This window comes from Amphiura filiformis, chromosome 14 (genome assembly GCF_039555335.1).
Source record: "Amphiura filiformis chromosome 14, Afil_fr2py, whole genome shotgun sequence".
NCBI lineage: Eukaryota > Metazoa > Echinodermata > Ophiuroidea > Amphilepidida > Amphiuridae > Amphiura > Amphiura filiformis.
This window is the reverse complement of record NC_092641.1, coordinates 54948564-54965264: the sequence shown is the minus strand read 5'-3', so window position 1 is coordinate 54965264 and position 16701 is coordinate 54948564. Positions and strand designations below refer to the sequence as shown.

Below are 16701 nucleotides of genomic sequence, written 5' to 3'. Positions count from 1 at the left end.
TGATCAGTACGTCCATGTCATCATCATAAAAAAAACCATTCTATGTATACCTGACGCCGGCAACTAGACTACAATAAAAAAAATAGTATCACATCTTTCCTGCTCAATCAATACAATACTTGCAAATAGATCATAGTTTACTAATCTAATCCTGTAATATATAGACCTGTAATATCACCTGTAATATAGGTAATCATTGTTTACATGGTTTGTTATGGTTGGGATTAGTGTCCGATCTCTGTAATGTAATGTAAATGAAGCATATTGATATGCATGAAAAATCGATCAGGGCACTAGCTTTATGAGATGTAGGGCCTAGTGCGAACTGTCCAAGCTGATTGTTCATTTAGTATCATAATCTATTAGGGAAAGATAAACACTATTCAAAATATCAATAGATAAGAAGAAAGGGATTTAGAGATTTGTAATTGAGTCATGCATGATTTAACAGAATGTTCTTTCCAAAACCCAGACGTAATGAAGGTTCGTGCCAATTTTCCCATAGGTTATCAAGTTATCGAGTGATTTAATCTCCAAGCATATTTATTAGACGATATTTGTAATGTAATTTGCTGCTATACAAAACCTTTTGTCGCAGATTGATGAATTATATACTTAGGCCTAATTGCAGGGTTCACAGGTTTTAACCACTTTGCAATAACAGTTTTTGCTGGCAAAAATGGCAAATACTAAAAAAGTGTTAAATAGTTCACTTTTTTCATCTCAAAACAAGTTATTAAGTTACAAAAATACTTTCCTTGGTTTAACAAGGCCAGATTTTGTAATTATAAATGACATAATAAGAAATAAAAGGCATGTGTTTTCATTGGCTTCTTTTGTTATTTCCCCTAATAAATAGTTTCAAGGTTTTATTAAGTATTTCTCCCTATAAGTAAAATTTCGTGAAAAAATCTCAATATGATTTGTATGTCTTTTCAAATTTTTTTAAACTGAAAAAAAATGCACTTAACGAATCTAGTAAACCTTCCTTTTGACAATAATATACTAATTTGTTCACGCCAATTTCTGCAGGAGAACGCAGATGAAGAATGGAAGTTTTCTTGCACGGCAATGTGGATGGGCTTCATGGAGGACGTCAACCCGTTACCTCCTCCATACAATCTGCTACCTAGTTATGAGAACATGATGTCTGTGTGCAGGAAGCTCATCCAACCACAACGATGGAAAAGTGACAGAGAAAAACTGATGTCATCCAGTAAGCAGTCGGAAAGAGAACTTACCAAGACTTTTGTAAGTGAGGAATGGCAAATGGGTGTATCTTATATTTACTTCATTGGCGTGTTACATCCTTTTGGTATAGCTTTAGTCAACTTGCTTTCATAACCCATGGTAAAGAGATGTAACTAAAGGTAATAAGAGGAATGTCAGTATTGCCATACACTTAACCTATGACAGAATATAGTAACGTTGTTGTAACATAATAATCCATGCCATAGAAGGCACGTATAGTGTGGGTCAATTAATACTGGAAGTCTTTACCAAGGGCCACGACCCATCTGCAGCATGACCAATGTCAACCATATTAATTTATTCGTATATTTTATCTTACAGCTGCGAGAATCCCGGAAACGTTTTGATGAACAAAGCAAGGAAAGACGGTACAAGGTGAAAATTGCTTACTTTTAACGCCATTCAATCATTATACTACCCAAACGTGGTTCCCTGGCAAACGCAGTTTTGTTGTTCGAGCTTTTGTAGCAACGAGCCAGGATGCTTTTGAAAAACGTACGCGATAATTAAAGCATGCGTTTGAATGTCCCATGCACACACAACACGCACTTTACGTGTAGGGGTTCGTTTTAATAGTACCATAGGAAAAGGTCGGCATTCAAAGCCGGCGTAATACGAATAAACAAATCCAACAAGCCAAGTGATGGTCAAAATTCATTCCGCCATTTACTGTGTACCATCTGCCCAACTGGATGGATAAAGGTCGCTTAAATATTAATCTTATATTGTATTGCGTTGTAAACTTTGGTCATTCTTTTTATGTAACACGGGTGCTGATTAAAATCCCCCAAGGCTGCATTATTTCAGGTTTGATGGGACTCACCAATGCCTGCCATTGAGTTGCCTGAATGCCTGAAATCAGATTCGTCCATACAACATAGGAGCATGTCATTGTGTGTTTAATGTCAATATTGATTTTACACTCGAATGGACACTAAAACTTACTATTAGTTCCATTTTTATCTATTGATCACACGGAATCTTTCGTGGTACTGTTTATTATTATAATCACACTTGCGTAAAAATCCAAATGTGGCTGAAATGTCGACCCCTAAGCTCACAAAATGGACTGGCAAGAGCAACCGCTGGCGGCGCATCGTATTGTGAATCGCAATAATTCTGTCCACATGACCTGCAAATATGGCCAACTCCAATAACTATACACGTGCAGCTGTTGAAAATTTATCTGGATTATGAAGCATACCTCCTTATATAAACCAATACTAACCCCGTATCGCCCCGTTTTGGTATCATATACAACCGGCTTCCATGTGTGATACTTAATAATGGGGCTGATACCTAAATATTCCGCAACATACTTACTATTCTCTTTTTTACTCTCTAATTTATAGAAAATCATGGCCTTATTAGTAGACCGATACGTCACAGATAAGACTGCGGGTGAAAGCAGCACAACTGCTGACGTTACTCCATCTGACGTCAGAGGCCTCAAGAACGATCTCATTGCCTTACGGTAAGATATTATTGACCTACCGTATTATATAAGGCCTTTTGGTCGGTTGCTTGCTAGCGCGCTTGAAACGGTTAAGATGTAAAAAGAGCTCATGTTCACTATTTCATGAACTGTTCCAAGAATCAGTAAATGATGATACATTCTGTCAAGCAATTCAAACTTTCTCTAAATGTCCCCATTGATTCCTAGAGAAGCATGCACGGAAAAGAGGTGACCCGGACCTTAACTACGATAACAGGTTTGTGTTATTATTTTAGACATCGTAATGAACCTTTTCATTGTTTTTGTGCACTTTTTCAATCATTTCTCATTATATTTCTCTACAGATATGAAACTTTCCTGAAGATGTGTAAAACCCATGATCACCTGGTACACGTCGCTGAGGCCTGTCTTGGTATTCACGGACAATCACGAAGTACTAACAATATCTTTCAGAGGACGGACGTTATCGAACAATGTATCCAACAACATGCAAAGAATGTACATGATTTTCATACTAGTCTTCGTGAAAGTGTAGCTCGCCTCCCTCCACCGCCAACCCCACCACCTGAACCAGAATCAGGATCATCCTCAAAGATTATGAATCTTATTAAGTATTACGACAAAGGAGGTAAAAAATCTAGTGAATCTATAAGTTATGTCACTGAATTTAAGTTAGAGGCCACAGGAGTAGATGCCGAACTATTAGCAAAGCGACTTGAACGTAGTCCAGATCGGTTCGGATCGCAATTAAGTAGTGAGTCTATGGAAAGTCTATTCAGAAAACAGATTCAGTCAAGTCCTGAAGACTCAGCTGAAATAAGCGGTCTTCGGGTTCGAACAAGTCCCGAGGAAGAATCATCAGTTGAAGTTGGTGTTTTGGAGAGAACCCCAGCGGCAAGTCCAGGTGAATGTGATGATCATTCTGAACAAAAACCAACGGAAAGTGCTTTATCTGATGAAGCAGGTAATAAGGACCTTGGCGATTCATCATAACAATTGAAATGGTGCTAAGCATTAACGCTTTTCCCATCATGGACTTTTTGTACATTTCCAATACTGCTTTTTCGCATTTTGTATCGAATTTGTGTGATACAGCAAAGACATATCAAAACATGCTATTTAGCTGGGTATGTGGTGCTTAAGACAAGCCTTTGCTCTCTCACTTGTGGTTATATTTCAGAATTTCATCAACGAGTTGTTATTTATTAATATATAACGATCTACATAACTTACAAATATTATGTAATTTTCATCACGTTTTTGACCAAAAAGCCTATAAATAGCCTATTACATCCAAATAGCCTAGTGACGACAGTGCCTTTAGCATTGGCAGGTCTGTCAGCAATTGACTACAGTTGTCACCGGCGATGATGATCATTTTCTGGTCATGCCTTCGCCAACTAATTTTAAACTTAACTGCATAAAGTCGTTATACATATCACATTCCTCGTGTTGATTATTAATTTCCCCTGTTTGTACAGGGTGTATCAACATTATTGGTTTTGTCATCTAATGAATCGCCTGTTTCTTCCTAATTCAACATTAAATCCTCTTGAAATGACTACAATTGGTAGTTTTATGACCTTTTATTACATAAATCTACAAATCAGGTGGATGTAATGCTGCATTATGATGTGGGGGTCTTGTTAATACTTAATGGATATTGATGGGTGTCAATCATTTTGAAACACCCTGTATTAAATACAAAACACCATAACAGGGGTCTACACGTTTGTTCAAGAATCTGTACCACTGCCAACCGCCAATCTGCACATAACTAGGGACGCACCACTTCGAGGGGGGGGGGGGTGCTGGAAGTTAAGGACACGGACTTGTCTTATATAGCTATTGCCTCGGATTGTTTTAATTTCCATCCATATTGTATACACATTTACTGCTGCATATTGCCGACGGAGCACGGGCAGTGAACACTAGCATTGGTTCTGCACCATTTGTAAATGGGTAATACCCATATGTAGGTATATAACATATACAGACAGATGTAGATGCGGACGATATTATGCTTAAATTATGTTCGTCATTATGCGGTGATCACGACGAAATTTATATTGTGTAATCAACACACATTAAAATATACACAAAACGGGAATTTAAGTTATCAATATTTATCTTTTACATGAATCATTTATCCATTTGGAAACTATCTTCAACCAACTCACTATGATTACGTATAAAACATTATAAACGTATTTTCTATTATTTTTCAAAAACTAGGTACTATGAATTACACTTTAAAAGGGTACGGGGGAGGCGGTGAATGAAAAACCCTTCTAAATATTCATCTAGTTTCTTATGGGATGGGGTATGAATGTTTGGAAAGTATTGTGGGACATTAAAGTACATCAGACATATCGAATTGCATTCTAAATACGAAGAATTTCCTTCTGATATCAAATAATTTTGATTTTTTTGAAATTCGCAATGTAATACACATTTTCTGGCAAATGATTACAAATTGATATTTTTGATATTTAACAGTACTCGAAGTAAACTTTATAAATCTGACCTTTCGTGAAGATATGAAAAATTAGGTCTTTTAGGAAAAAAATCCATATCTTCAATATGAAAGGTCAAAAAAAAGGTCAATTGATCGTCGGCTTTCCTCCCAGCTACATACACTTTAAGAATATATGAAGGGGTTGGTGTAATATAGTCCTAACCCTCTCCCTTTTTTCGGTGCACTTGTTATTGGTTTCAAATCAGTTGCAGTTAAAACATATAGATTGGACAACTACTAAATCCATTTTTATAAAAAGTAATTCTTATATTGTACTTATTAAAATAATGTGTAATGTTTGCACCAATATGAACTTATTGGCATGATTACAGCTATGTAATGTTCCCTGTTTTTCTTCAAAAAAGAAATGTGGGTTAGCACTATATCGCTACCGACATTAAACCTGGGGTCCTAGATTTTCTATGAACAACAATTTTGATCTGGAATCATTGAGAATGTGTTTCTTATATCAAAAACGACTATTCGATATTTTTTTCAAAGAAATATCCATCTCATAAGTAGTTCTAGAAAGTAGTGTGGAACTCTTGGGGCAAAAAGGTCCTAACCCACTAATTTACAAGTGACCAGTTTGTGTGTAAAATTGTACGAATGATTTCAACAAAACAGTTAGTCTGTAAAAGAAAGCCTATACTTTATGATTGTTTACTTTACTTTTGGAAATTCTGATGTACTTGGTCAAAAAACAACTTATCGCGAAACCAGTAACATGTGTTTTAGGTGGGTTAGGACTTTATTACACCCACCCCTTCATATCATTAGATTTTTAAAAATTTACCTCGAGTACTGTTATGTCAAAAATATCAAATTTTAATAATTTGTCATTAAATTTGTATTATATCGTGAATTTCAAAAATGAAAATTATTTGATATCAGAAAGACATTCTTCGTATTCAGAATGCAATTCGATATGTCTGATGTGCTCTCATGTCCCACAAAAATACTGTCGAAACGCTCAAAACGCTCATTCCAGATCCCTCAAGATTTAGGTGAAAGTTAGGTTAAAAACTTGGCGTTTTGACTTAAATATGAAGTAACAGTTTTGTTTGTCAGAATTTCGCCATCCTAGATATGAGTAACTCTACGAAAATAGGTCCAAAAGGAATGCAATAAAATCATATTATATTTAAAGTTTTAAACACCACCCTTCATATATTATTAAAAACATCGCTTTTTAATTCCGGATACACTGTGGGTGACGTAGGTTATCCATCCGAGGAGAGAAATATTTATATTCATGTGTGATATTGATTAACTATTTTGTGTTCAAAATAATAGCAGATGTACGAGTAACTACACGAAATGATGTTTGACGGTCAATTTGCACAGTACGATTCATTCATTTGTAAAACAAAGTGTCTTGATACAGTTTGGTACATTTACTTCTTGAAATAATAATAAAAAGAATTAAAAACATATGAAACGTATTCTCATTTTTTTCTTCCTCGTTGTCTCTTCCCTTCTACCCGTCCTTCTACCACGTCTCTCATAAGTTTAAAAGCTCTTTCTGTTATTGACGGTACTTAGTATTGACTTCCCTTTCCTTATAACACTTCCTCGTTTACATGTACCGAGATGTTGATGCATCTAATGCACTCCCCCTTCGGCGCTCGTGCATTAGACGCATCAGCATATCAGTACGCGTGCATTATTTTGCACAATTTCACTCTCAACAACTAAGACGCATTCATTAACCTATAAATATATGCCTGTTTCTTTGACGAAAGAGACGAAAGGCAGACATCCTCCAAAAGATCATTACAATAGATTTGTGTTTATACATGTTTGTTCAGCTGCCTGTCTCAGCAAAATAGTTGATCAAATTCCAATTAATATTTTGGTGGAGTGTGTCTGCCTTTCCTCTCTTTCGTTCAACAAATAACTCATCTAAACTATATATGGCATTCTACGGTAAGTTTTTTATCAGCATTGTTCAAAATGAATCAGTTAAAATTCTTATTGTATAATGAAATTGAACAGATCACCAGTCACATTTTCGGCATGTTTTTAGTAAATACGGCGATGCAAAACAAACAATTTGTGCTATAAAATATCATGATCCTGAACTTTCCAGTACACCGTGGAATTCCATTTAACAATATTTTACTGAAGGATAATTATAACAATGAACTTGTAATATTTTCAATATAAAAAATTCCAACTATAATTGAGAATGTGACAGTATTAAACTAGCATAGTTTAAGAAACTACTATCATCTTCAGATATCATCACAACAATTGGCGTAATTGCGTACAAATACAATCAAACTATCCATTTGTGAGATCGACAATCATCTCCAGATGAATCTAAACTAATACAATGATAACTTTCTGGTAGAATTTTATTAATGGTTAAATGTCTGGTACTTAAAAAAAAGTATAAATGGATAATTTTTCAACGACATGCTGGCGGCTATAATTTGTCCGTTATATCTGCTCGGGTCCTGTCTTACAACTTGATTGGTAAATTAAAAGGTAAATATTCTTTTACGTTTCTAAAGTTTGGCCGAATTAACATTGTAAGTAATAAAGTAATAAAGATCAAAACACGATTATCTAAAACTTTGATTAAAAGAATACATAAACTGGATGTACTTTTGTACGGATTAACTTTATACTAAAATCTTGCAGTTCAAGCTCTCTGTCATAATATATATATAAATGCGAGTCACCAAAGGTAATCAAGTAGGAAAGGTAGCCAGACAAGCAGTACAATAATTGTTCTAATCTAATTTGTAAGTACTGATATAGTAATTATTTTTATTCATAATGTTTTAACTTGCCAAATTTGTTCATTAGGCTATAATGTAATAATGAGCTGGATAAAGTTTTATTTTGTACTTTATACACTGATGTAGAAAACATGAACTTAAAGGGGCATTTCGTGATCCACAGCCTCATCCCTCCACTTTTCTCAAAAAAGTTGAGATTTTTATATCGCTGGAAACCTCTGGCTACATAATGTTTATGTACTAAATATCTCTTGCAGATTAATTCGTTTAGCTAAGATATCGTGAAATTTGACTTTCGTTCTGGTGCACCAGAACGAAATTACAACACATTGTCTATGGGGCAGTGTAATACACATAATCATGCATAACTCGCACACGCAAAATCGGAATCAACTGAAATTTTGGGAATAGTCTTTTTTCGTGGATATGTACTGAAACATGCCATAAAAAGAGGATGCTAGGATCACGAAATCCTCCTTTAACATGAACACCTAGCACAAAAAAGTTTCTTGATCAATTTTCAAAAATGAGCCATCAAATAATTAAAGAAGATGTCTTCCATGACAAAATGTAGATGATGGATTTTTGTTTCATCGAACAAGAAATGGCGGCTTATAAAACTTAATATGTGATGCGATCAAGCAAAATCAGTCGGAACTCGGAAATATTCAATTTTCAGTTTCTTATAGGATAGTAAATAGCATTTTTAAAGCTTGAAATTGAACAACCAGTTTCAAATATGCACAATAAATTAAAGAGTTTCCAAAACAAAAGGAAACAAAAGGAAATATTTCCTTTGTTTGGCTGTATCTCAAAATCAATATTTCCGAGTTGCGACTGATTTTGCTTGATCGCATCACATATGCCAGGGGATTGAACCATGAAAAATGACGCACATTATGACGGATTAAAGGAAAATCTCGTTATATCTTATCGTTTGCATTGTATTGATGACCCTGCATTGGGATGTTATTTGTTTTGTCGACAGAAATAGAAGTGGTAATCAATCAATGCCCCTTTAAAGTAAAATACATTAATTTAATTTAAGCATTAAACTCATTTCGCTATTTTCGAAAATTATCACGATTTGTTAACAAAAATGAGGTAAACAAGCATGTAAAATACCCAATACATCATTCGGTCAATGTTTAACCCACTTATTAATGTATTTAAATGTTTTAATTTTACTACATTTTTACTACGTTTTCTGCGTACAGTTATAGAGGGCCGGAAGATTCACTTTATCGTAAAAACAAGTACATCAAAAAAAGGTTCAAAAACCATTCCATGCTCTTTTTTAGTTAAACCATTTTTACTATGAACAGCTAACCATTGTTGATGCTATTTCAGCCTACATGTTTCAAACACTCCAATTGTCCAAAGAAAGAATATGGCAAAAATGGTATATTTGTTGACATATCTTTTGTTGATTCCAAATGAAAATATTACAGATTCGTGTATTTTCCTGTCAACTTGCAAGTATCTTGCACAAGTTATAATCCCGTAATTCAGCCTACAGGCTGTGATTCGATGCTAATAAAACTGAAACTAAACTAACGTGATACACATTAAATACTTAAGACTGATTTCCCTTCACAAAGGCTTTCCTATAAACCATAACGCTACAAGACCATACAAAAGACAACACCAAGCGACTGCAAGCCTAAGCATTCCACGTGATTGCGCAATCCAACAAGAATACGTATACACACGAATCGTTGGCCGGGTAACGATCACACATGTGGCTTGCTATCTCTGGTTATGTATCCGCAACCAAGGGGACAGTTGTTCAAAACCTGGGCAGAGAAAACCACTTTTTCCCAATATACACTTTAAGTGACATAATATATCTTCTGCTCTACACTGATTCTAACTATACACCATAAGTTACAGAATTTATTGTCCTGCTCTAAACTGACAACATTGCATTTAACTAATTCCAATATACATGATATACACTAATAGTGGCAAAGTTTCTTTTTGTACTGTAGAATTAATCCAAGTAATACACCTTAAGTGGCATTTGATTTTTCTGCTTTACAGTTTATGCAGCCTAGCCTTATTTATACCTCGATTCGTCCATTGCTATATATTGAATCGATACATCATCACACTATTTGCTGTTTCTCCCGTCTGTGACTCTTTAATCGCCTCAGGGTTCTTGTCCACCGATATCAGCCGTTCTTGTTCAATTGGTTGATTTTGGTGTCTGAAATATAAAGGATTGATCATGCAACAAAATAAGATTTTAAACGAAGGGAGTGTACTTGGCAGAGTCTAACATAATGTTGTGTTAAATATTGATATTCTATAATTATGGATGTGTTAATTTGGTAAAGATTCTGAGATATTATGTGAAGAAACTTGAATTGATTCATTGATATTTGTTGGGGTATGCGAGTACCACCTGTTGCATGTATTCGTTCTAAAGCTGACATACGTCGTATTTACAGTTTATTTAGGTATTTGTTAGATCGGTGTGATGACGTAATCGCCCTAAGTGATAAATATAGGCACGGTTTCGCTGGCCAGCGAAGCCCAAGACCCGAGTGCTTAGCATGCGAGGGGTCTCGGGTTCGAATCCCACCCAGAGCAAACAACTTCTTTCTTTCTTTTCTCTCTTTATTCTTTCCTTCTTTCCCTTCCCGTCGCTAAAAAGCCCTTAGACGGTTAGGGATAAAATATTTAAGTCAAGTTCTCTGTTGCGCCATTGATATAAAATAATGACTGACACTAAGAGACAAAAATCTGTGATCTGTCGAAACATCCGTGAAAAATAGTTAATCCAACACAGATGTTCACTGATTTTTCAACCAGTCACAGATTTTTCACGGAAAATGTCTGCGAGTGTGAAGGGAACCTTTTACAGTTTACATGTGAAATGCTATTTTCAGTTTATAAACTTTCAATCAGTATCAGATACAAATTACTACATATACTATTAGGATACCTAAAATAAGGGATTTGAAGCTTATGCGATTGTTTTGGAAAAGGTAAAGAGTAACAGATGCTTACTCTGTTTACAAGAATATGGCTTTTACATATGTAAACACTGAACGATACCCTGTGAAAATGCATTTTAAAATATCACACAACATTCGTTGGAACCAGTTTTTTTATGGGACACCTTGTATTAAAGGAGAAATGGTAACAGTGAAACATGATTGCCTGGCAAATGAAGTAATGAATTCGTTGGCTTATGTGGTTTGTTTTATGTAAAATTTCTGTGAATGTTCATGCTAGTTTATAGAGGCCCTGCATCATTTTATCGATTGGCTCCAAACAAAGGATTTGAACCGGTGTCCTTCACCGTAGTTATGGCGGAGTGCAGTCCATTCAATCAAATGTTGTCATCAACCTATTTGATCGCAGTGCAGGGTTATGTGTGTGAGACGAACTGTCACGGTAGATTGCAATCATGCTTTTGTTGAATGCATTTGAGTAGTCCGCCATATTTACGGGATGATACGTCACATGCAAGGCCTCTATTCAGATACTAACAACGTAATGTATTATTTTGCAATTGAGCCTTGCAACTAAATATGACCTCGAACAATGGTCTAATGCGAATTCATGTCCAAATAAAGTTTTATTATCAGTATGGCATACATTGGATATAGTAAGGCTTATGGATAGTTAAAGTAGTATCACACTCCATCTTAGAGGAACGCAGCTCATTTACCTCTAAAGGTGTTACAATTCATTTTTGCCTGTCATTTATATTCATGATTCAAATAGTACCTGCTGATTCAGGCTGTCCACTATCACTTTGTCTGCCTCGGTGATATCCCTTTCATACATTGCTTTGTATATCGGTACCACGTTATTGTGTAGCTCTGGGAAATAATAAACAGAATTCAACAAAAGAATTAAAATTATGAAAAGGGGGACGATGTGAGAAGGTTGCCGAATTTGAAGACACCACCTTCAAGTTCAACCTCAACAAGTGAGTCATCACTCACGCCTGTCTGCGTGGTCGCATCTTTGTAGGTGGGCTGAATGGGGTGAATGTAGAACATTATTATGGTCGATTTTTATTATCAAGATATCATTATCTTTGTTTGTTTTGTTTCATTTTGTCAAACGAAGTAGATATCCTGTATTTTTGTTAAACTGACAATATCTTGGGCCAATCTTCTGGTAGTGGTAATATTCACCGTACCCATAACTGGGCGCAGTTACGGCAAGGTCGCCCTCGGTTGATCATACTGAGGGATTAGACTATGCCATAGTCGAATTTTGATTTAAATAAAAATATGTTATTATTAATCATGATGAACGCATCCTTTTGGAGCTCAAAATTATACTGATGTGTATTATAATTAATAGTAAGATGGTCATAAAGAGTTTATATAATCAGTGTCAGTAAAAGTAAGTATACTTATGTTATTGAATGCAACATATCTTGAATATTGGCTCACTTTAATACTGAACGATTCTGATTTTGGAAAGCCCGAGTAAAAAATCCGACTATGTACTTTGACTTTTAAGCAGAAATTTGCCCCGGGACTTCATTCTATAAAACACACTGTCAATCATACTTGTTTATCAATCAAATCTAACCACAACACCGAGCACTACTATAGCACTAAGCATGGTGGTACAATACCCGCTAGATGCGTACGTTCATCCACCAATTTTCGCGCCAGTACAAAAGCGCCGCATTCCTTAGATAGTTATGTACCATGTATAGTTAATGGTAATGGCACGTGCCCGGAGGATGTAAACAATAACGAGATCTGGGCGACCAATCACAAGACAAGATTCATTTAAAGATGCATAACATCATGACCAAATTTAGTTAGGCCAGAAATTGGCCTAACTCTCCATAGAGTCCCGTGTTAAAATGTTTACAGCAAGTCAAAGTAAGTAGTCTAACAAACAGAGGGAGTACCGTGACTGAAAAGATCAGATGTGAAAATCGATCAATTGCACACATATTAATACAAATCAGAGTTTTATGTAATAGGCGGAGTATGCAAAATGTTCAAGTGGACTACGGAGAAGATAACTAAGCGATAGGTTGTTTAGGTTTAGAATGGGGGTACGGTGTTTATATTGGAATTGCGTGGGGTGGTTGCATTGACTTGTTGTCATATGATTCCTCGTATATTAATATTCATTCGCAATAATCGAATTCACATAACGTATTGTTACCTTGAAATGTTGGTCTCTCTGTCGGCTCCATACTCCAGCATTTCTTCATGAGATCTACAAGAGATTTGGGTATATCCTTTGGAATGTCATCCAAGCTTGGGCGATGTCCGTTCTTGATCCACGTACCAAGAACGACTTCGTCAGCGGCTGCAAAATAAAAATCATGCGTCATCTTTGTTTTCAGTAAGAATACAAAGTCGTATGTTATCGACGTTGATTTTTTTTAATCTATGCTTGCATTTTTAAAACAAAAGGTTTATTTTTGTGTATGTTTGGTAAGCGGATTCTTTACTGGTAATAGCTAATGAACGATTTGTAGATTGTCAGTCTCTTTGTACTAAATAAACTGATAAATCGGTTGCGGCAAGTATCAATGCTTATGGAAACGTTCATAGCCTTGTTATGTAGCAAAAAATAATACTGCAAATCTGAATTGCCAAAGGCCTGTATTATATTACCGAATCATAATGATATAGACTTACGGTAATTTATCGTAACTTTCTGCTTTTATTATTAACATGCTGCTATTATAACATGATTATTTGAAACATTAGTACTTCTGCAAATCGTCCACCGTACTTACAAGTTGTTGTTTGCGACCATGGGTCTTGTCCGTTGCTCAGAATCTCATATAATGCGATTCCAAACCTATAATGTATTGCAAAAATGCAATATAAAATTAATACAACGAATATTAGAGGTTTACATAAATAAGAAAGTTATTAAGGTTTCAAATTTGTTCACGTTCAGAAATCAGGAAAATAATATTTTCCGTGTCGGCATTCTAATTTATTTTTCTATCACAGACGATTTTACGCCAGTGTGTATTAGCTTGGTTGTGATTTGCCCCAAAATTAAGAACAATTCCATTTTCTTACGAGTAAACATCAAGTGACTGTACTGGTTCCGTTGCTGTCTCTGTCAAAGCTTCTGGTGGCATGTGTGTGACACACTTCTTCTTCTGAGATCGGCATACAACAGCTACATCATAATCTCCAACCTGTTAAAGAAAAATATTGAGGAAATAACCAAATTGAGGAGTATTGTAATTTGCTCCTTCTTTTGTGAAACAGTTTCGACCCGAAGAAAAATTAAGAAGGCTGGCGTAGTAACACTGAGTTGGTAGTACATATTTGGCCTCCCAAACACACCCACCACCACCACCACCACCACGTAATGTGTTTAATCCCAATCACTTACCTTGGCTTGAAATCCTTCACAGACCAATATATTTGTGCAGTTCAAATTCTGATGAACTACAGGCAAAGACATGGTATGTAGATAGTCCATCCCCTGTATTATGTCCGCTATCATCCTGAATCTTCTTGGCAAGGCCAAAGGATTTGCCATGTGCTGTAGAAATGACGACAGATTCCCGTACTTGGCCAATTCCATCACTATGGACGGATATTCCGAGTCAATGGTACCCAGGACTCGCAAAAGAAAAGGCGAAGTTATTGTGTGTAACACTCTCTTGGCTTCAGTCAGTGTATCTTTAGAAACGCTGCAATTGTGTTGGAATATAATGAAAGACAGAGATAAAGAGACAAGTTAGCGTCTAAAATTCTGACAACTAGACAGAAAATGCCGTACTGTGCAACCAATCACGGGACGCCTTTGCCCTGACGTCAGACGCGAACTAGTCTTTTTATCTCTTTCTTTCATTATAGTTGGCATGAATAATATAAAACAATATGTAGCTAGAAAGCAATAAAGAACGACGCAAGGGTTTTTAAAAACACACTCCAAGTTGTAAAAATGTATTATATTAAGGGCTCTGGTAGCAACGTTTTTGTGGGACATGAGAGCACATCAGATATCGAATTGCATTCTAAATACAAATAATGTCCTTTTGATATCAAATAATTGTGATGTTTTGAAATTGGCAAATGATAAAGAATTGATATTTTTGATATTTAACAGTCCTCGAAGTAAACTTTATAAATCTAATGATATGTAATTAAAGTGTATGTAGCTGGGGTGAAAAGCCAACGATCAATTTAATATTTGTCGGCTTTTTATTACAGCTACATACACTTTAAGTTCATATTATTAGATTTATAAAGGACTGTTCATTTTGGTATTATATCGCGAATTGTTTTGGTATCATCAGGAAGACTGAAACATGCTGCGGGTCAGGTAAATGCATAAATAATATTTTTTTGTTAAACAAAGAATGCATAACGATTCAAAATTAAGGCACATATTAGGCCTGGGTGAAGAATTTACTTAAACCAAAAATTGTATTTCCTTACCCAAGTTTTCTGACAACAACATCACCCAAGTCTTTGTGAGTAGCTAAGAAGACTTGACTGAATCCAATTTGTACGCCTCCTACAGATTTCTCAGCAGATATGTCCGATTGACTGATAGATGCAATAGCTAAATAGCAACAAAATTACCAATATACACTAAATAATTGATATTGTGGTCATAGAGGTCGTGCTTTCAACATTTTGAAACATGCATAACGATAACGGGAGGAGGTTGATTGTTGAAATTTCTCTCAAAATTTCCGTTTCTAATACATTTATTTCAACGACGGTGAATTTGTTCCTGACGTAGAAGGTACGAAACTTCTGCCCGTAAATGTCAAACATCATCAGGATGGCACAATAGAGGTTATCCATGTTCTATAAGCTGCATGTCGTATTAACGACTGCTATACCTTGTTTAGGACATTCTAAAGAAGTACCTGCATGTGCAACCATGACTGTTTCAAAATAGCCCGCCAAAGTCATGCAGGTAACTCCGAGGTCGTGCATTGAATTAGTTTGAATGAAGAATACTACGGGAACCAGTGCATTTTGTTAGAAGTCACACATGAGTGAAATGGATAACCTCTATGGGCGATCGACAGTGCAGTGATCCAAAGGTTCATGTTCAAATACCGTTCGACGCTCATGATTTATATTTTCCTTAACTAATACCTTTAATGTTCCACTTCTCCTCAAGAACCTCCTTTGCCTCTAAGTTTTCGCATGCTTCCAGCCCGTCAAGTATTGCAATGTGAGTTGCATGCTGCCCACGTTCTTTTCGCCAGGACTGGAAGACACTCATAGCTCCCAACTCGACATCGTGACTACCGGTGCTTCGTTCGGCCTTTTCTATTTGTTGACTTGTAAGACCAAGTTTGAAGTACAACTTCTGTAGATCATCAGGCCTGAGGAGGCATATTACGTCTCCAAAATCGGAATCCGTAATAACATTTGATGACTCAGCTAAGCAGGTCAATAAAAAATTGAAAGATAGTAAATTAATTGAAAATAAACGCAAGGATTCGTTAAAGAGGGATCGATTTGGCCAGGACTGTTTCGATGTTACTCTGTTGAAGGTCTTGACATAATATTGAGTAAACTATAAAGCTGTGAGCCAGAATAGGGTAAAAATATGAAATACCGCCAAAATGACTACTCGTCTGTCGACATTGAAAGAACATAAAGTGATGACCACAACTTCTTAAAGGGCATATCGTGATTCACAGCATCACCCCCCCCTCCCGCTTTTCTAAAAAATATATATTAATTGTTTACGTGCAAAAAAATTCTTGCAGATTAATTCGTTTAGCA

General features: G+C 35.8%; 2 protein-coding genes across 3 annotated transcripts in view; one reads left to right on the top strand and one right to left on the bottom strand.

The window, feature by feature from the left end:
* Positions 1–4148, top strand: part of LOC140170320 (short transient receptor potential channel 1-like) — a 39812-nt gene extending 35664 nt beyond the window's left edge. The window contains 4 exon segments of the mRNA XM_072193687.1: positions 1033–1251; positions 1573–1626; positions 2604–2725; positions 3052–4148. Of these exon segments, the coding sequence (XP_072049788.1) occupies positions 1033–1251; positions 1573–1626; positions 2604–2725; positions 3052–3700 (1044 nt within the window). The 3' untranslated portion in view covers positions 3701–4148.
* A 5169-nt stretch (positions 4149–9317) lies between these two features.
* Positions 9318–16701, bottom strand: part of LOC140170319 (probable serine/threonine-protein kinase pats1) — a 51565-nt gene continuing 44181 nt past the window's right edge. For both annotated transcript variants that reach the window (XM_072193685.1, XM_072193686.1), the window contains exons 22-29: positions 16063–16353; positions 15388–15514; positions 14333–14636; positions 14011–14132; positions 13716–13780; positions 13133–13279; positions 11717–11811; positions 9318–10184 (exon numbers count right to left, since the gene is read on the bottom strand). In XM_072193685.1, coding sequence (XP_072049786.1) covers positions 10164–10184; positions 11717–11811; positions 13133–13279; positions 13716–13780; positions 14011–14132; positions 14333–14636; positions 15388–15514; positions 16063–16353 — 1172 coding nt within the window. In that variant the 3' untranslated portion in view covers positions 9318–10163. The remainder of the gene's footprint in view (positions 10185–11716; positions 11812–13132; positions 13280–13715; positions 13781–14010; positions 14133–14332; positions 14637–15387; positions 15515–16062; positions 16354–16701) is intronic.